This window comes from Rhea americana, unplaced genomic scaffold, assembly GCF_003343005.1.
Source record: "Rhea americana isolate MKP2758 unplaced genomic scaffold, rheAme1 scaffold_335, whole genome shotgun sequence".
NCBI classification, from domain to species: domain Eukaryota; kingdom Metazoa; phylum Chordata; class Aves; order Rheiformes; family Rheidae; genus Rhea; species Rhea americana.
In genome coordinates, this window is record NW_028186463.1 from 1 (window position 1) to 19,131 (window position 19,131).

The following is a 19,131-nucleotide window of genomic DNA, read 5'->3' on the forward strand; positions in this document are numbered from 1 at the left end:
GCGGCGATGCCGGGGGGGCGGCGGCGGCGGCGGGGGGGGCTCGCCGCCGGCGGCCCCCCCGAGCCCCTCTCCCCTCTTGCCGCCCTCGCCAGTCTTCGTGACGCTGACCTGCGCTTTCCGCTACGGCCGCGAGGACCTGGACGTGCTGGGGCTCACCTTCCGCAAGGACCTCTTCGTGGCCAACGCGCAGGCCTTCCCGCCGGCGCCCGAGGAGAAGAAGCCGCTGACGCGGCTGCAGGAGCGGCTCATCAAGAAGCTGGGCGAGCACGCCTACCCCTTCACCTTCGAGGTGGGCTCTCGCCGCGGGGAAACCGAGGCACGGCGGGCGCCGGAGAGCCGTGATGCCGCCCGAGCCGCTGGATTAGCGACGGGATTAGCGGGGTTTATAACCCGCGGGGCTTGGGGGGGGGGCTTTGGAGGCTGAGCGGGGGTGTTGGGTGATTTGGGCTTTGGTTTCTACCAGGCCAAAAAAAAAAAATTAAAAATAACCAAGGGTAAAATGCAACTAAAGGGGTGCGGAGCTGCTCTGCTCCCTCCCGGGCGCCGTCGGGGCTCACGGCGCCGCGGGAATCGCGCTCCAGCCCCRCCGCGCCGGGCTGAGCCGGCGCTTTCCCTTCCAGATCCCTCCCAACCTGCCCTGCTCCGTGACGCTGCAGCCGGGCCCGGAGGACACGGGGAAGGTACGGCGCTCCGCGGCCCCACCTGCCCCCTGCGCCGTCCCGTGGCCCCGGGGGCGGGAGGATGGGTGGTGGTCTCCCCACTGCTGCTCCTCGCCCTGCTCCAGACTAGCAGAAGGCGTTTTCCTGCATTGCTCTTCCAAAAAAAAATTAAGGAATTGCACTCTCGGATGGCCCTGGAGCCTCGAAGCATCAGCCGGGAAGATCGCGCTCCTGGAAAGCGGGGACACCCGGGGCAGGGAATCGTCCCCGAGGCCATCTCGGCCACGGGGCTGCTCGCCAGCGTCCTCTGGGCACGGGTGCTCTGGGCCTGGGGCACGTGCCGTACGGCTGCCTGCGCCCCCCGGCCGCGCAGCGGCAGCGGGGTTCCCTCCGGAGAGGCTCTTGGCACACGCCGGCTCCGTTCTAGCCGCGTGCTGAGGTGCGAAGGGATTTATCCACCTCGCTTTCTGCCCCCTCCTGGTTTCCAGGCCTGCGGTGTGGACTATGAGGTCAAAGCGTTCTGCGCCGAGAACCTGGAGGAGAAAATCCACAAGAGGTGAGCAGGGAGGGTGATGCCCGGCCGGAGCAGGGGGGGACACACAGGAGCAGCAGCCTTCGGGTACGCGGGCCTGGCAGACTCAGGGACCTGCAGTGGGGAAGGGGAGCCTGGATTTAGTACCCCCCAGTAGGCAGGCTGGGATGGAGGTGTCCCCCAGGCTGGGGCTGGGATGGAGGTGTCCTCCAGGATGGGGCTGGGAAGGTGATGTCCTCCAGGATGGGGCTGGGAAGGTGGTGTCCCCCAGGCTGGGGCTGGGATGGAGGTGTCCCCCAGGCTGGGGCTGGGATGGAGGTGTCCCCCAGGCTGGGGCTGGGATGGAGGTGTCCTCCAGGATGGGGCTGGGATGGAGGTGTCCTCCAGGATGGAGCTGGGAAGGTGATGTCCTCCAGGATGGGGCTGGGAAGGTGGTGTCCTCCAGGATGGGGCTGGGAAGGTGGTGTCCTCCAGGATGGGGCTGGGATGGAGGTGTCCTCCAGGATGGGGCTGGGAAGGTGATGACCTCCGGGCTGGGGCTGGGAAAGTGGTGGTCTCCAGGATGGGGCTGGGAAGGTGATGTCCTCGAGGATGGGGCTGGGAAGGTGATGACCTCTGGGCTGGGGCTGGGAAGATGGTGTTCTCTGAGATGTGGCTGGGACGGAGATGCTCACTGTGGCTCTAGGCGGGGAAACCAACCTTGGCATCTTGTGGGGACGCGCAGCCCGACGCGTGTGCAGCCAGGTCTGCTGCACGTCCCACAGGGCTGCCCTCCCTCCCAGCCCTGGGCGAGTGTCTTTGGCAGGGGAAGGTCGTTCTTCTGACTCAACGACCCATACGGAAAGAGGGTTGAGACGGGCCGAGAAAAGGGGTGGCCGGAGGTGGCCTCAGCGCCCGGACGCCTGAGTTCTCTTGTGGCAATGCCCTGCAGGAACTCGGTGCGCCTGGTGATCCGCAAGGTGCAGTACGCCCCGGAGCGGCCCGGCCCCCAGCCCATGGCCGAGACCACCCGGCAGTTCCTCATGTCGGACAAGCCGCTGCACCTCGAGGCGTCCCTGGACAAGGAGGTAGCACAGCCCCGTGCGGCTCCTGGTGCGGTACGGCCGAAGGTGGGGAGGGACACCTCACTAGCTTGGCTCTCCGCTGCAGATCTACTACCACGGGGAGCCCATCAGCGTGAACGTCCACGTCACCAACAACACCAACAAGATGGTGAAGAAGATCAAAATCTCAGGTGGGCTTTGCCCTCGGTCCCAGTGCCCACGGGAGCTGCCACCCGGCGCTCACCTGGCTTCTCCCCTCTCCCACCCCAGTGCGCCAGTACGCCGACATCTGCCTCTTCAACACGGCCCAGTACAAGTGCCCCGTGGCTGCGGAGGACGCCGAGTGAGTGGTGGCCTCAGGGCACCTGAGCCCAAAGCGCCGAGGTTTGCCTGCTTTTCCAGCCAGCGGGTGGCCCAGAGCCACGCTCCGGAGGGAAGAGGCTGGTTGGGCTTTGGTGGCCCTGGTGTCCTGGGGGCCCGGTGCCCACTGGCTCCCGCAGGCCCCGGAGCTGGGGGAAGGAAGGGGCGTTGTGGTGGCCCCGGGGGAGGTGGTTTTGGGCGCTGGCTGAYGGGTGCCACCATCCCCAGCGACGTGGTGGCCCCGAGCTCAACGTTCTGCAAGGTCTACACGCTGACACCCTTCCTCGCCAACAACCGGGAGAAGCGCGGGCTGGCGCTCGAYGGCAAGCTCAAGCACGAGGACACCAACCTGGCCTCCAGCACGCTGTGAGACCCCGTCCTCCACTTGCCCCCGCGCGGCTTTGGGGGCAAGAACGAGGCACTTTGYGCTAGCCGAGGTGTCCAAGCGAGCCGCTGGCTTCCTGCGGCGCTGCACTTGGTGCCCGGGGCGATGCCTGGGGAGGAGGAGGAGGAGGAGACCTGGTGCATCCCAGGGTGGCCGGGGGGGCTGCGATGGGCACGTGCGGCCGGCTCCGTGCTCATCCTCCCCCCGCCCCGGCCACCTCTTCCCCCAGGTTAAGAGACGGCGCCAACAAGGAGATCCTGGGCATCATCGTCTCCTACAAAGTGAAGGTGAAGCTGGTGGTGTCACGAGGAGGGTGAGTGCCGCGGCACCGGGGCGGCTCGGCATCCCTCCGCCGGCCGCTCCGGACACGCGTATGGGGTGGCCACGGTCGCCAGGGCCGGATGGGCCGGGGTTGGGGCCATGTCCGGGGCGGGAGCGAGGACTAATTTCTGGTCTCCTCCACCCGCCGGCAGCCTGCTGGGAGACCTCGCCTCCAGGTAAGGCCGCGTCCCGCTGGAAACAGCTCCGGCGCTTGCAGTGCGGGTCGACCCGTTGGCGGCGGGCAGCGCCGCGGGGCCGGTGCCGTCTCCGAAGGCTCCGCTCGGGGCGCCCGCTGCGGGAGCCTCGAGCTGCTGCAGCCCCCGAGCGCTGCCCCGCTCCGCCTTGCAGCGACGTGGCGGTGGAGCTCCCCTTCACGCTCATGCACCCCAAGCCCAAGGAGGAGCCGGCGCACCGGGACGGTGAGTGCCGCCGGCGCGGGTGGTGGGGAGGCGGCGGAGCGGTGCCCGGGTACGGCAGCTCCGYGCCCGTCGGGGGCTAACCCCGCGCCCCCCCTTGCCTGTGTTCAGTTCCAGAGAACGAAGCTCCCATAGATACAAATCTGATAGAACTTGACACGAAGTAAGAGAACCCCCCGCCGGGCCGGGGTCTGCATGGGAACGTGCACGCGTCACCCGCCTCTCGCCCGCCGGCGCTCGCATGGCCGCCCGCCCCGCAGCGCATGCCGTGCCCGTCTCGCCCCGCTTCCCGCCCCGCTCCGGACCCCGCTTTGCACGTCTTTCCAAACAGGAGAACGGCAGCGAGGAGGCGCCGGCCCGGGCGGCCGCGCGCACGGGGCCGCGATGCCCCGGCTCCCTTTTGGGCTGAGGCCGTTGCAAATTAAGCAGCTTGCAAAGGTTTTGTTTTTTTTTTAAGAGCCTCCAAGCTGCGGAAAAAGCCCGTGCGGAAGAGCCGGGAGCTGCAGGGTTGATGCCCCGCGCGCCCCGTCCTCCCGCTAACGCCCGCTCCCCTGTGTCCCCGCCAGTGACGACGACATCGTGTTCGAAGACTTCGCCCGGCAGCGGCTCAAGGGCGTGAAGGACGACAAGGAGGAAGAGGAGGAGCGCGCGAGCTCCCCGCAGCTCAACGACAGATAAGCGGGCTCCCGCGCCGCCCCGCTCCGGCGCCGCCCGCGCATTAGGCTGCTTCTATTTTGTATGATTATTAATTTTGTTTTCTACCTGTTCCGGGAGCCTACGGATCGCCCGATCGCGACAGCAACTATAACCGTCCAGCTGCGCCGTGTTGTCACTCTGCATCCAGCTGCCTGAGCTGCTCTTTCCCGTGCAGGTCTGTGGGCACATCCTGAGCGGCGCTGGAGCCGGCGGGGGGCATCGCCGGTGCTCTGCGCCGCTCCGCTCCCCTCCCCGTGCGCTCCAAGCCCTTTCCCCGCCAGTGGGGGCAAACGCCTCTTCCTCGGCCGAGCCCCGCTGTTTTTTTATTTTTTGGGTAAACCTGACTGGGCAGCGCGGTACCTATTTTTCCCCCCCTTTTTTTTTTTTTTTTGTAAAGTGGTTACTTTGTACTGGTCATCGATACTTGCTTCTTTGGTTTCTCCACCGTATCTGTGTCGTTTCTGTGTTCTGTCAAATAAATTATTCTAGTTTATTAAACTCGGAGARGAAACCACCGTCCCGGTGCACGGACGCTTCTCTTGGCTCAGGGAAGGGCAGCTGGCCCAGTCCCGGGTCTTCAGCAATGGTAGCAGCAGGGTACGGAGGTTCTCACCACCCATGCTGTTGCTCTGCAACCCGGCAAGTCGAACGCCAACCCTCGAGCCCAAATTTCCTTCTTATGGCCTCTCACAGGCCCCTGTTGCTCCTAGCCTCAGCTGCACAACTCCTGCACACATCTTCATGGGCAAATTAATTTATTCCTGCATTAACACTCCAGCAAGGCTCCAGCATCAGGTTCATGCCCCGCCCCAGGGCTTCCAGCACCRCCACAGATGCTCCTTGCTTGTACCTTGGCACTGGGACATCCCTCCCCGGTCTCCTGGGCTGGTGTTTGTATGAAATAGCTGCCCAAAGTTCACCTCTGCTCACACCTCCTTGTTGTTTGGCCCCAGGAGCTTGAGCTCCTCTCCCTGTTTAGGCCAGCTGTTGGGCAACTCTGGGAAGCTCCCCTTGCTGCTGCAGGACATGCACCAAGGAGGAAGGTCCTGAACCCCACCGCCCAGGTCCCCTCCGAAGGACGTAGCTCTGCCTGCCCAGCCCAGCGCAATGTCCCACAGACCAGCCCCACCCCAGACAGGTCCTGCACACCTGGAATAGCCTCTCTACTCTCGCAGCACCCTACAAGCAGCCCAAGCCATAGGTGTTAAGGGAGGCTGGGCTGGCTTTGCCGTTCGCTCTTGTCCTGGTGAGCCCAGGCCGGGGTTCAGCTGGCCACAGGACACATTCCCACACAACCTAGGCTTCCCCACCAAGGACAAACCTGGTGCTAGCAGCAGGCTCCGCAAAGCCAAGGGCCCCACAGTCATGCAACTAGTCGCAGATAATGTTCAGGCAGTGCCTGAAGCTCTGCTTGGTGTATTTACGTCAGAAACGCTCCAGTGCGAGTTCTCCAGTGTCAGCGTTAAAGGTCGAGCACTCGCCGAGATCTCTGTGCATCCCCCCTCCCCCTTTCTAAGGCAGCTGCAAGTACTTAGTATCTTGGACATCTCTAGTACTTTGTCAAATCTGGTTGAAGCTGGCCAGGAAGGCCCAAGTTATTTAGGGAATAAAAGGGAAGTTTAGACAAGTACAAAATGTGCTATTGCTCAACCTTCATTTCCCTAGAAAAAAAAATCAAGCAAATTTGCTTCCCTAGTCCCTCTGCACCACTGTTGTGTGGGAACAGGATCACTGATTCAGGAGTAATCAGCATGAATTTACAGAGGGGAGATCACGCCTAACCAACTTGATAGACTTCTACGATGGGATGACTGACTGGGTAGGTAAGGGGAGAGCAGTGGAAGTTGTCTACCTTGAGCTCAGTAAAGCTTTTGACATGGTTTCCAGTAAGACCCTCATAAACTGCAGGCTAGTTAGGTGGACACAGAGGTGGATCGAAAACTGCAGACTGAGAGGGTTGTGATCAGCAGCACGAAGTCCAGTGGGAGACCAGTGACTAGTGATGTAGCCTGGGGCTGCTAGAGGCCAATACTGTTAATCATCATTGTTAACGACCAGAATGACAGCACTCTCCACAAGTTCACAGATGACACAAAACTGGGAGGAGTGGCTGGTACACCCGAGGGCTGTGCTGTCRTTCAGAGGGAGCTGGACAGGCTGGAGAGCTCGGCAGAGAAGAACCTCACAAAGCTCAAAGGCATGTGCAACCTCCTGCATCTAAGGAGGAATAACCCCATGCACCAGGGCACAGCTGACCTGCCAGAACACAACCTTGCAGAGAAGGTCCTGGTGGATGAGTTGAACATGGGCCAAAAGCACGCCCTTGCAGAAAAGAGGGCAACAGTATCCTGGACAGGAGCAGGAGGAACACAGTCAGCAAGTTGTGGGAGGTGATTTTTTTCCCTTCTACTCAGCACTGGTGAGACCACACCAAGAGTGCTGTGTCCAGTGCTGGGCTCYCCAGTACGAGAGAGACATGGACATACTGGACTTTGTCCAGCAAAGGGCCACARAGAYGAGGAATAGACTGCTGCATCTCTCCTATGAGAAGAGGCTGAGAGCTGGGAACATTTAGCCTGGAGAAGAGAAGGCTCAGGGGAACCTTACCAATGTGTATAAAAAACACCTAACAAGAGGGCATAAAAAAGGCAGAGCCGAACTCTTCCGAGTGGAGCCCAGTGAGAGGACAAGAAGCAATGGGCAAACTGAAACAGAAACTTGTCTGAAAGCTTTCTACTGCAAGGGTGGTTGAACACAGGGTCTGGTTGCCCAGAGAAGTTGTAGAGTCTCCATCCTTGGAGATGCTCAAAACCCAACTTGACATGGTCCCGGGCAATCTGCTCTACCCGGCCCTGCTCTAGTTGGGGGCTGGACCATACAATCTCCAGAGGTCCCTTCCAAACTTAACTACTCCACAAGTCTGTCAGGCTTAGCATTGCTGCTCCTACATACCAGCTAGTCCACTATGTCCCTGCAAAGGAGAGAGCAAGGAAGATAAAGCCTAGTTGCTGGGAAGACTATAGGGGCCATCTCCTCAGARAACTCACCTCCTCCAGAGCCAGACCGTCACCCTGGTGGCTGTTTCTATCTAAAGGCTGTATGTTATCAAAGAGTTGAAGGAGCTGCAGCTGCTGAGCTGTGGTGTGTGCAGCTGGGTTTGCTGAACCCCCACTCCCAGGGATGCCTGGGAAAGGTCCCTTCAGCTCCTGGATCTCATTTGGAAAACCCTCCAACCCTGCACACAACCCATACCACAGCCACACACTCTCCTTCCCAGGACTACCCATAGCACCCAGAAGGGCCATCTCCTAAACTGATGAACCTGGACATCTCAGAAAGGGCAGACCCTGTTCTCCCACCGCAAGTAGGAAGAGACAAGAGCAGAGGCAGAGAGTCAGGAGCCCTCCTGGCACCCCCTTCCTTGGGCTGCTCTCCTGGAACCTCTCCATGTCTCCAGCCAGATCTCCCCTCATGTATGTTTGACACTGGCAGAGCTGAACTGGTTTTGCTGGAGACCCTCTGGGGTGGAGAGGAGGACCAGGCATTCCTGCCAAGGTGCTCAGCCCTTGTTGGGCTAGAACAGGCTTTTTTTTTTTCCTGGTACAGCTTGTCTGATCCACCCACACAAGAAGAACCAAGAAAGCCTTAAGGCATCACAGCAGCAGTAACATCCCTGTCAATTCCTCCTCTAACCTAGACTGTCACCATTGGGTTGAGCACAGAAGGCACTACCTGGGGCGGTTGTCCTTTCACCCTCCTGCCTGCTTGGCTGAAACCATGGTGGGAAAGTAACTATGCCGAGGCTACCTGGGCTCACAAACCTTGTTCTTGGGGAGAGAATTGAGGGCATTTCCAAACTTCTCGGCCATAAGCTTCCAGACTGGAGCCCACTCCCTTCACCTATGCTGCAGGGATCTGTTTCCTTCAGCAAGCCACTGACCTGCACATGCTGAGTGACCCAGCACCAGCATGCTGGCATTGCTTGCGTGTGCCAGCCACTGCTGCTGGTGACAGAAACACAGCCTTGGCAGACAGCAAAACATCAAGCTACAGGGTCCCCACAGTCTCAGGCAGAACGTGCTCTGCCCATCTCATACTATAGCAGTGAAGTTCTGGTTATCATCTCCTGCCATCACGGGCTGGAAGAGCCCACACGGCTCGTGCTGGGAGGAGATCCACTAGGTGAGCAGTGCGGTGTTTCTGCCTGCTATCGCATAGACAGGGAACAGGTTTCAGTGTCAGTTCCTGCAGGTAAACTGCTCAATTAGTCCTACACTATGCTGTGTTACACACCCCTTTCCCAGTTCCAAGACTTCCTAAGCCACTTTAAGCACCGCTCTCCCAAAGTACAACATTGACTTTGATTCACAGTGTCCCCATCCCCCTTGCCTGTCCTCAAGTCCATTCTCACCTCAACTTCAACCCAGGCTTTGCACCCCTGCAAGAAGCAATGTGGCAGTTGTCAACCCCCTGGAGAAGTACCTGCGGGAGGACACTTACTAGCAAGAGGCAACAGCAAAACAACTGGATGCTCAGATGCGGAGCAAAGGAGAAGCAGCCTGGTAGGTCGTGCACAGATACGCACAGAAAGGGTGGTGAGATCCAGTCTCCTCTGGCTGGCTGCTCTGGCCCAGGTAACGCCATGTGCCACAGCAGGGCAAGGTCCCGGTTTTCCAAGTGAGCAACACCCTGCTCACCCCCTCCCCTGCCCTTGACAAGCCTCTGCCATAGCTCTCAAAACCCTCCTCTCCCAGCTGTTCATATCTCAGTGGAACATGCTGTCCTTTACATACGGGATAAGGATCAGCCACTGGGCTTCCAAGTACAGCCTTGAAAACAGCTGGGGGTGGTTATAAGAATCGCTGTCTGGCTTCCCCAAACTACCACGACCCAAGAAGTCAAACTTAAACAAAATCAAATTTAAGCTTTCAGCTGGTGGTAAAAAGCCCACAAGGTATGGAGACCTTTTACTAGTTCAGGTACTCTCCAGTTACACAGTAGGAGGCCAAAACCTGTGGCAAGCCAGGGCTGAAAGGCTGCTCCKATGCCTTCTGAAGGCTGTGCCTACTGCAGCGGGGTGGGTTGCTTTCACACTGTGACTTCCTCAGCTGAGGCYGTTATTCGTGACGTACACAGGCTACGAGATGCCAAAACCCTGTAGGGTGTGCAGCTTTCCTGCTGGTGTTTCAGGCTTGGAAAATACCAGGTTAAACATACCACAGAAAAATCCATTCCCTCAAACCGCACTCACATGTTTTCGGCTGCTTCTTCTGAATATTATGGTGCACAGTATGTGGGTCTATGACAACAYGATGGCACAACGTTCTCTGCTGGTAGACACAATCAGCATTACAAGCTATTACACAGTTGCAGCTATAATTTGAACAAGGCTGGTAAACATGAGAACAAGTAACACAATCCAAATTCTTACTATATTAAAATAGCATCTGTTACACTTGGGACTGCTAGTTACATCTGCGAGTAAAGAGGTATCTCACAGCTTATGCAAACTAGACYATAGACAGGAAATGCACCGAATCTCACCAAAAATATGATCTACCCACAGTTCCCACGAGACTGAACCCAGTCCCAAAYGTGCAGAGAGCCATCGCTTGCTGCCGACAATAAAGTTCTTGGTTTCTGTGGGTGCCATGTGTGCGCTGTGACCAGGGGAGGGCCTTCGCTGCCATCCAGTCCGCTGAATGCGTGGCCTTTGTGAACAAAGAGCGGCTCTGCTTCCCTGCCAGAGCTATCCCAGCTCTGGGTCTCATACACGTGAACAGTCCCATCAAAACCTTGAATAAAAGGGAGTCAGAGAGACCAAAAAAGTAACTAATTGCTCACACTGCCCCTCTGGGCTAAACTTTCCTCCCGGCAGGGCTGCTGAGGAAAACGAGGACAAAAGCCCAGATCCAAGGTCTACGAGAGCAGAGGGCCCAAGCCTCTGAGGAGCTTGTCTCAGAACATAGGCCAAACCCCAAAAGCTTGCAAATTCACCGCAAGCTGCGACACACTGGCCAAGAGGCAGCCTTGCTGCTCAGCTGGTMCAGTTGGTGCAACATCCCAGTTGCCAGACAGTCACTGGCACTAATAGGGCACCATCTACTCAGGGTTTGTGGTCTTTGCTCTCAGAAGAGGGAAGCAAGAGTCCACAGAACCACATCCAGGCCCTGGGCTCCTTCTGCAGTTATTGGAGAGGGACAGCTGCAGAAGATGATTAGCTTGTCTCCCTGCTGGCTCCAGAGGCAGCTCTGGACAGCAGGCCCCCTAACTGGGTGCCTCCAGAGGGTGTTTAAAGTGAAACGAGGTGAATTGGGCCTTGGTGCAAAGACACACTGATCAAACAGCATCCAGGAAAGAAGACCTCTGCCCAAACTACATACCTGAAATGGCAAGGCAGCCTTCCAGAGCAGGAGCCCAAGAGATGCATAGGAACTCTGCATTTGAACTGGGAGAGGAAACTCTGCACTTGGCTGAAGCCAAGGACTCAGAGGTTTTTCTTACATCTGTTAGGGCAAGATGCCCTCCACTTGAGAGGCGAGCTACCAGGTGGGAGCTTGAGTCATAGCCTTGAGGTCCGCGCCCGACTCCCATGCACCACCGTTCGCCACACGGCGCCGAGGGGACGGACGCAGCCTCCAAGGGACTCTGCGGCTGTCGAATGTCAGCCAGGCACAGCTGCCCCTTCGCACAGCAGATGAGCAACGTGTTGCAATCCAGGAATGCCACATTGCTGAGCTCCTCACTGTTTCTGGAGGCTAAAAGAAAAAACAAACAAACAAGAGAGGTAGATCTCAAGTGCCATCAGAAATATTTGCATAACGGGGTTCTGCTACATCCTGCCTGAGGAAGCAGATTTTTAGCCTTAGCCCTAGAAGAGTCTTTCAAACAATTCTAGTTAGTTCTTCATGCACAGCCAGCAGCAGAGATCGAGAACCTGCTTGAGAATCATCTTTGCACAGGTTCCATGTGAAGCAGGCATGGTCTGCATCCTTCAAAATGTGAGAGGAGCCAGGCAGGCCCACGACTAATGCATGTGCTCCATGAAGGACCTGACATAGCTCAGGGCTCCCACAGCACATATTTCCAGCACTATCCTCAGCAGCGGGAGCAATGAGTCCCCACTACAGAGGGATTCAGCAGAGCCTCACGTGCTGGGCAAAGCTGATTCTGCCTCGTTTTGCTCAGCATGCTGAGTTACAGCTGCTGGACATACACACACACACACACACACCCTTTCTCCTAACCAGAGAATGAAGTGACTTGAGTCTCACGGAACAGGTAAACTCATATGCTGGATTGAGAAGGCATCTTCCTTGCTTGCAGGCACTGGGAAGACTTGGAATAAAGATCATAACAGCTAAATAGTTTAGGGTCTCCAAACAGCACTTGCTTAATCTCTCCACCCTCAACCAATGTTTTTGACAGGACAGGCACACTGAGGAATGCACCCAGTCAGGGCACTCTCCATGAGCTACGAGGTAGCAGCTGCTTCTGCAAACCCTCACACTCAGACAAGCTGGATCTGGGTTTCACATCTCGAGGTGATGCAGGCCTGGCTTAACGAAGCTGCCACGACCCCTCCTCCCATCCGCATGGCTAGATCCCATGATGACGCAGAGCTACCAAGAACCAAACTGATGCTGATCTCAATGACACCCAGTGATATGACTCTGGGATAGCACCTACCTGGTTAGTGCTGGTGACAAACAGCCCCCAAAAGAGTCAGAGTTAATGAGGGATGTTATGGCCCTGTCACCTTCCTCAATGGAGATCTCATCCTCCTCCTCTCCACTTCAATATGCTGCCACAGCTGCTTACATGAGAACTGCCTAATCCACATTGTTCTATATAAACCAATTAGCATAAGGAAACAACACACACAGTGGCCCTCTGCTAACCCGATTCTTTGGACTGAAACTGTCTGTGGAGCTCTCAGAGGAGCATGAATCTTAGTCAGCAGCATGGAAAATCACTGCCAAGAGCAGCAGTGAGAAGCTGAAKTTTAACTAGAGCATTGTGATCTCTTTATTCTATACAATCATACTTTTAAAAATAATTTCAGGCCTTTCGGCAYGTACCTGAAAGCACCCCATAATGGGGTGAAGTGTTTCCACTTGAGCAGTTACACTCCTGCTTTCCCCAAGCCCCAACTTTCCAAACACAGATAAGATTAGACTTTGCTTGAATACCTGCCATGTAGACATTTTTCTTTGATTCAACCTCCGTAATTTGGATGCTGTTGAGTCCTGAGCCATGAAGGACCCACGGGGCTCTGGCAGAAGTTGTTGCAATTTTTGCCCAAGGTTGCCCAGTGCCATTTTCKGTAGGAATGGCACTTACAGATTTAATAACATCTATTTGGAAGAGAGATACAAGCAGCTGTAAAAACGGTCAGGGTGCAAGTAATCCAATCTTTSATGCAAAGTGACCCACTAAACCTGTACAAAAATCAAATCATAACTAACCTCCTTCCCAGACAAAAGCCACTCTTCCCAACATATCATGCAAGGATAGATAACAAGCCATTTAAAAATCTAGTAAATTCCATGGAAAAAGTTATGAAGTAGGAAGTTTACTTTCAATTAAAAACAGTAAACAAACTCCTAATAACATTTTGCACTTCCTTTTTGATGGTTTCAAAGTGTTTCATAAGAATCATAGAATCAGTAAGGTTGGAAGGGACCTCTGGAGATCATCTAGTCCAACCTCCCTGCTCAAGCAGGGTCACCTACAGCATCTTAGACAGGGTTGAATCCAGGCGGGCCTTGAATATCTCCAGAGAAGAAAAAACAAAGTAACATTAACCCTTTTCCAGAAGCAGCAAACCAGAGGCTTGAAGAAGTGAGGTGATTCATGGTACCTCCCAAGAGCTGACGTATGGAACTATTTCTAACCCTTAGAGTTATTACGGCAATATTGTGCTAATTATATGAGTAGGATTTTTGTTTGTATGAGTAAGAGCTCACAAATAAGAGCAAAGAGTGGAAAGCTACTGAGCCAGGCTTAAATCAGCTGATCGCCTTAGGAGTAGACGTCGACTTAAATGTGAAGTCTGTATCTTTCATCACTTGAAGAGATTCAGTGAAGACGCCTGCCTCCATGCCCTTCCTCAGCCAYTCCCACGCAGGGGCAGTCACCTATAGCAGAGCAAGGCATTCCTAGGATTTCACTGACTCTCCTCATTTTATATCCAGAAAGCAGAGAGACCAGCAAGGACAGTTGCTAGTGACACTACCAAATCAAAGACTGCAATGAGAAACTACTCAAAACCAGAAGTGTGCTCCCTTACCAGAGTCCTCTGCTGACACCTGCCAGACCTGGAGGGAGCTGTCTGGTGGGCCACTCGTCACCAACAAGCTGAGGAAACAAAAAACCAAAAAAACAACACAAATCCTTCAGGAGCAGAGAACAGCCACCTTCTCCTGGCCCAGGACAAATCAGTTGTGGTGGGAACAGTTGTGTTCTGCCACTGTTCCTATGCTGAGGAGCTTCTATCTGTGCCTGGAGCAGAGATGGAGCCAAAAAAGACAGTTATCCCCAACTCCTCATACCAGGGAATTCTGCAGCCCAGGTAAGTGCAATCCATGGCAACAGCATTTTATTAGCACTCTGACAACACCACTAGATGAAGAAAGGTGCAAACAGCTTCACAGGGAGAAGTGCAGAACAGTCTTGCATAGGAGGAAAGAGCAGAACAAGTGAAGTGAACCAGCCAGAGAGAGTGTTTGCACRACCTTAAAATAATTGTGGGAAAATCTTCTGAATCTGTACACACAAGCACTTATAGAGCAGCTACAGCAGCTGCTAGCATCCTGCTCTACGAGCTGAGCCCCAGAGCCTTGCAGAAGCCCCCAGAAGGTGTTCTACTCCATGGAACTCCAAATGCAGAAGTGGGGGGGAAGGAAAAGGCCTTGCTCAGGAGTGAAATAGGGACGGATGCCAGGTGAGCCATCAACACCAATTTCAGCAGCCCCTGCTGGCTCACTTCTCAAAGCCAAAGATTCAAGTTATCTAGCGATCCATGCCAACAGCTTCAATTCCATTGCCACAGGGAATGCCTTAAAGGCTTGCAGGGATCAGGAGATGCAAATAATTTCCCATATTCCTGCCAGAAGTCATCAGGCTCCTCTCTCTAATTGTTTCTTTTCCTACTTGTTCATAATAACATCACCGGAACCAAGCAACAGAGCCAGCTGCTTCACAAGACACGCACATCAGCAGCCTTAAGTACTGCAGCTACAGGGTGTCCTCCATTTTACTGAGCACCCTGCAGCCTGCTCCACTCCAAATGCAAAGATGAGACATTAGCAGGACTACTACATGTCACTGGCCAGCACCTCCTCACCCAGGCTCATACTGCACTTAAAACTGGCAGTATCTGTGGAGTGGAAGGCAAGGAAAAGGCATTCCCAAGGGACAAGCCCCACCTCCCTCTCCGGCACTGCCTGGAAAGACCACGCAGCTATACCTGGTGTCTGGAACATGTTTCAGGCTGTACACTGGGCGGTTTGAAAATCCACCACATTCCACCTTGAAATCTCTCTCTGGACACAGACCCTAGAAATCAGAGGCAGACAAAGTCATTTCTTYACTTCTAATGACGCAGAGCTTGATGCGGTCAGCTATCCCACAAAGGACAAAAACATAAGGCAAAGCCTCTCATGGTCTTGCTTGTTCATTAATGCTTTTTTAAACAGTAAGATCACAGGATCCCGAATAAGTTGAAAAATAGTTAGAAGAAAGAAAATAATGCGGAGAAAGGCACTGCCAAGAACTCTGGAAGAGAGACAGAGAAGTACTGTGCAGTTTAGCACAGAAGGTGAGGACTCCTGTGTTCCAGGAGAATGCAAGGCATCCCAAGGCTGATTAGAGAGCTTGAACATAAGCAACGTAAGTCACACAGGACTCAGTGACTCGGACAGTAAAGCACTCCTCAGCAGCATGTAACGAGGGACTGCTGAGAAGCATGAGTCCATTAGCCTTAAGGTCCTATTTAGGAGAGSTTAAAGTGTCTCAGATATCTCTGTATAACTACTGCTACAAGTTCCAACTTCTGACTGGGCTGCTGACAGCGCGTGCACGCCTGGCTCAGGAGGAAAGCCTTCTGCTTACMCAGGGACCAAACACCGCATTCTGCTTTACCTTAGAGGGCACCCGCCTGAGGGCCAACCTCAGTGTTCCTATTTCGCTTGGAGGGGCAGAGAAGACCAAAGTGCAAAAGCACCATGAAAAATACGGCACACAGCACGGACCACGTGGCCTGCCACAGGCGCAAAGAGACGCCARTGCTACATCAAGTGTCCCAGGAGGTGAAGCAGCATTCACAAGTGGGGTTTCTCTGGACTGTGCCAAGTCACAAGTGCCACCCTGGCAGACACCGGCTAAGACAGCAACATGGTCCTCTGGGATAATGCATCTCAGACAAGTTCCTTCCTCCTCATTTGCCTCAGTCTCCTCAGCCCTCATGTTTCCCAACCACCTGCTTTCATCCATACCCCTCAAGAGGAAGTTGTTATGGCACTACCTGCCTGCAGAGCAGCGACAGGAGGGCAGGACTGGACTGGCAGCTGGCACTGCCTCAACTGGACAGCAGCCAGGTGACTCATATGCTTTCGTTATGGACCAAAGCTGCTGAGACCTGGCTGAGCCGCTGTCAAAGTGGTTTGTCAAGCCTGGCACTTCCCCATCCCAGCACGGGCAGGCTTAGCTTGAAGGCAGCACTGAGTCGCCTGGCAGACTCCAGCTGCGCGATGCCGGGGCAGACAGAGGGGTCCAGTGGTGATCCGGCCACGACACCCACCTGAGTCTCCTTTGACTGCAGCGTCGGGGGTGGGAGCAACTGCAGGATCTCGTTCCCACCGGAGTGTCCATACCCAGCCACGCAGACACCTGGGCRGGGGGACCCAGGGACATGGTGAGGGACACCCCCCCACCCGGCCCACCCAGGGTCAGACCCCAGAGCCCTGCTAGGGTCCAGCTTGAACTCTGACCCACCCTGCCCAGCAATCCTTCCTCCTCTGGTACAACCCAGTCCCTGATTCCTCCTCTCCCAGTACAACCCAGTCTCCCTTGGGGGCTTGTAAGACCCATTCCCCGGTGGGGCCCGCTCCCCGCCCTCTCTCCCCCGGGGGGGGGCCCGCTCCTCGCCCCCCTCTCCCCCCGGGGGGGCGCTCCCCGCCCCCCCTCGCCCAGGCGGGCCCGCTCCGCGCCCCCTCCCCCCGGGGCCTCCCGGCACTCACGGCTCCCTCGGGCCCACTCAATAACGCGGGTGGGCGTCTGGAGCTCGAAGGTGTGGAGCGCCTCGTACCTGCAAGGCAGAGCGAGGCGGAGGTGGGCCGCTGCCCGGCGACCCCCGGGCCCCGGGCCCCCCGCCCGCGGCGCCACTCACAGGCGCAGGGACTCGAGCAGCCACTCGTCCTCGGCCGCGCCGCCGCCCGCCTCCATGGCAACGCCCGCGCGGCGCGCCGTAGTGACGCAACCCGCGCGGCGCGCCGCAGTGACGCAACCCCCCTCCCGCACCCCCCCCCTCCCCGCGGCAGGGCCGGCTTCGACCGGTTGCGGCCGGTTGCCGCCAGGCGGGAATCGCCTCCCTGAGGGAAGAGGCGCGGAGCGGCGCGTTGTTCCCTCGGGAGCGGCCGCCGCTGCCTCTCGCTGCTCGGCGGGGTGGTGCGTGAGCCTGCGCACAGCGCGGCTGATAACGCAGGGCAGAGCTGTCCGCGCCCCCGTCGTTCGCATAAATTCAGACGCCTCCCAAGTCTCGAAAAATTGCAAAGCCAGCATTAATTCTGCCTTTACACCTGCCAGTGTAACAGCACGCTTGCATGCTAGTTCCCTTTTTGTTTATTTTTAACACCCTGTCACTCTTAAGCGTTGTTTGGCTGACAAGCCTCATGTATCCTCATGTAGATGTCAGTCAGCCCCCACTGCGCTGGGAAAATGCTGTTGAAATAAAGCAAGATTATGGGGCCAGGCCTGGCATTCGCCGGAGGAGATTACCACTCTTATCTGTCAGCTTGGCACCTTTGGCTGCACCCGCGCATGCTCTTAATCGTTTTTTTTTCCATGTTTGCATTTGATCAGGTGATGAAGGATTGCTGCTGCTAACTTGCTTCCAGCTGTGGGCCCGCTCTCAGTAACAGTGACGCTCCGGGGTCAGCAGGGGTAATTTGAAATTGTTGAGTATACAGAATTTTGTGCTTTTTCTGTCTTCCGGCGAGGGTTTAGCTGGCACACATGGTGCTGCGAGGCAAGCTGTGTCTATTTTCTCTAATGCTGCAAGGTGGCAGCCTACAACTTCTGAGGAAAAATGACTGTTTTTGCAGAATTACGCCTGAATGTGAATTTTTTAATCCGTACCATGTCCCCTGCATTACATGATATTCAGTTCTGTTTATTTTTCCCTCATCTTTCTGCATGCTGTCAGCGTCGGGAGAACTGACAACAGAAGTTGTCGGATAGGAATGAGGATGCTTTGGGCAGTTTAGTCGGGCCATTTCTGGGGACTTTGAACTGCTGGGAGAGAGGGTAGGACGCTGTGGAGGACAGTAGTCACTGTGCTATCTAATCTCTGCGCTCAGGGCCATTTAAGGGCTGTCAGTGTAGAGGAAGTGAGTGAGAAGCAAAAGCAAAACCGGGGATGGAGGAGGAAGTGCTGAGAAAACAAGGGCAGAAAGCCAAACTCCTTCCTTCATGTAGCAGAGCCGAGAGGCGGGTGGCTGCGCTCTGCTCTGGAGGCAGTAACACGAGCTGGTAGACATGCAAAGCGTTTCTCCTCACTAGTAGCTACGTTCCTGACACCTTTTGCTCTGTCACCTCAAGATAAGTTATTACAGCTGTTCAGAAAAGAGGTGGCAAGAATTCTCATGTACAGGGGAAAAAGTATTTCATTCTCATTATCCCTTTTTGTACAATAGCTCAGCAGTCTGAAATGTATTCAGTGCTTCTGCAGCATCTGAAGAACCTTGTTGTACCCATTCTTTTTATGTACTGTGATTAAAAACCAAACAATGTTGAGTAAGCATCTTGTGAAGAAGCTGAATCAAACAGACTGGGATGCGTCACTGATTTTTTGATATAAAGAATGTGCTTCTTAAAATGTCTCTGAAATCTGAGGTGTTATGTGATTACCCATTAATGAAGTATGTAACGGCACAGTAATCTTCCTGCATAACATCAAGTTAAGCCAAACTGCATGCATTTATTGCTTTTTCATCTTGAGTTAACTGGCAGAAAAAGGCAGCAGCAGTATAGGAGTGTTGCTRTTGTGACCTCAATCTCTGGCATTTTCACTGCCTGTTGTGTGACTTTTAATCCCTAGCAGGATGGGTTCTCATCTGAAACTCATTTGAAAGTCTTCGTAGTGTATCCTCAGATACCAGAGAAAGATCTCTACTATGGATGTCTGCAGAGGGAAGGGAGACTGAGGCTAGGAAAGTTAAGCAATTTCTACAGCTAGTCAAAGGTTTGTACTCGTAGTCGTGGGCGGGGTGGTAGACTCTCACCAGGAACAGGCATGCTGTGATTAGCTAGGAAGCGAAGTTGTGGCTGTACCAGCTGCTTTTCACAGTACAGAAAGATGAAGCATTCAGTGGGTTCAGGGCTTCAAGCTGACTCGGAGTCAGGCCTTTGTCACCTTCTCCCTTTGACTCTCTTCTTATCTRTGTGCATTAATAGCAGGATATAAGCTTAACACAAGATGGACAAGTGCCCAAAGCAG

The 19,131-nt window shown here is 55.3% G+C and overlaps 2 protein-coding genes across 2 annotated transcripts; one reads left to right on the plus strand and one right to left on the minus strand.

The window, feature by feature from the left end:
* Positions 1–92: 92 nt before the first annotated feature.
* Positions 93–4,927, plus strand: ARRB1 (arrestin beta 1; the record flags this gene model as incomplete). Its single annotated transcript, XM_085311233.1, has 12 exons — positions 93–289; positions 621–680; positions 1,148–1,215; positions 2,123–2,258; positions 2,341–2,425; positions 2,505–2,577; positions 2,823–2,960; positions 3,209–3,292; positions 3,453–3,476; positions 3,649–3,719; positions 3,828–3,879; positions 4,283–4,927. Coding segments are annotated over 12 exons (1,100 nt in total), but the record flags the coding sequence as incomplete, so codon positions are not given.
* A 4,796-nt stretch (positions 4,928–9,723) lies between these two features.
* WDR73 (WD repeat domain 73) lies at positions 9,724–16,868 on the minus strand. Its single transcript, XM_085311234.1, has 8 exons — positions 16,804–16,868; positions 16,655–16,722; positions 16,216–16,304; positions 14,884–14,972; positions 13,705–13,772; positions 12,605–12,769; positions 10,796–11,170; positions 9,724–10,207 (listed from the first exon to the last, which is right to left on the minus strand). The coding sequence occupies exons 1-8, from the start codon at positions 16,857–16,859 to the stop codon at positions 9,969–9,971; spliced, it is 1,149 nt and encodes a 382-aa protein (XP_085167360.1). The 5' UTR covers positions 16,860–16,868; the 3' UTR covers positions 9,724–9,968.
* Positions 16,869–19,131: the final 2,263 nt, after the last annotated feature.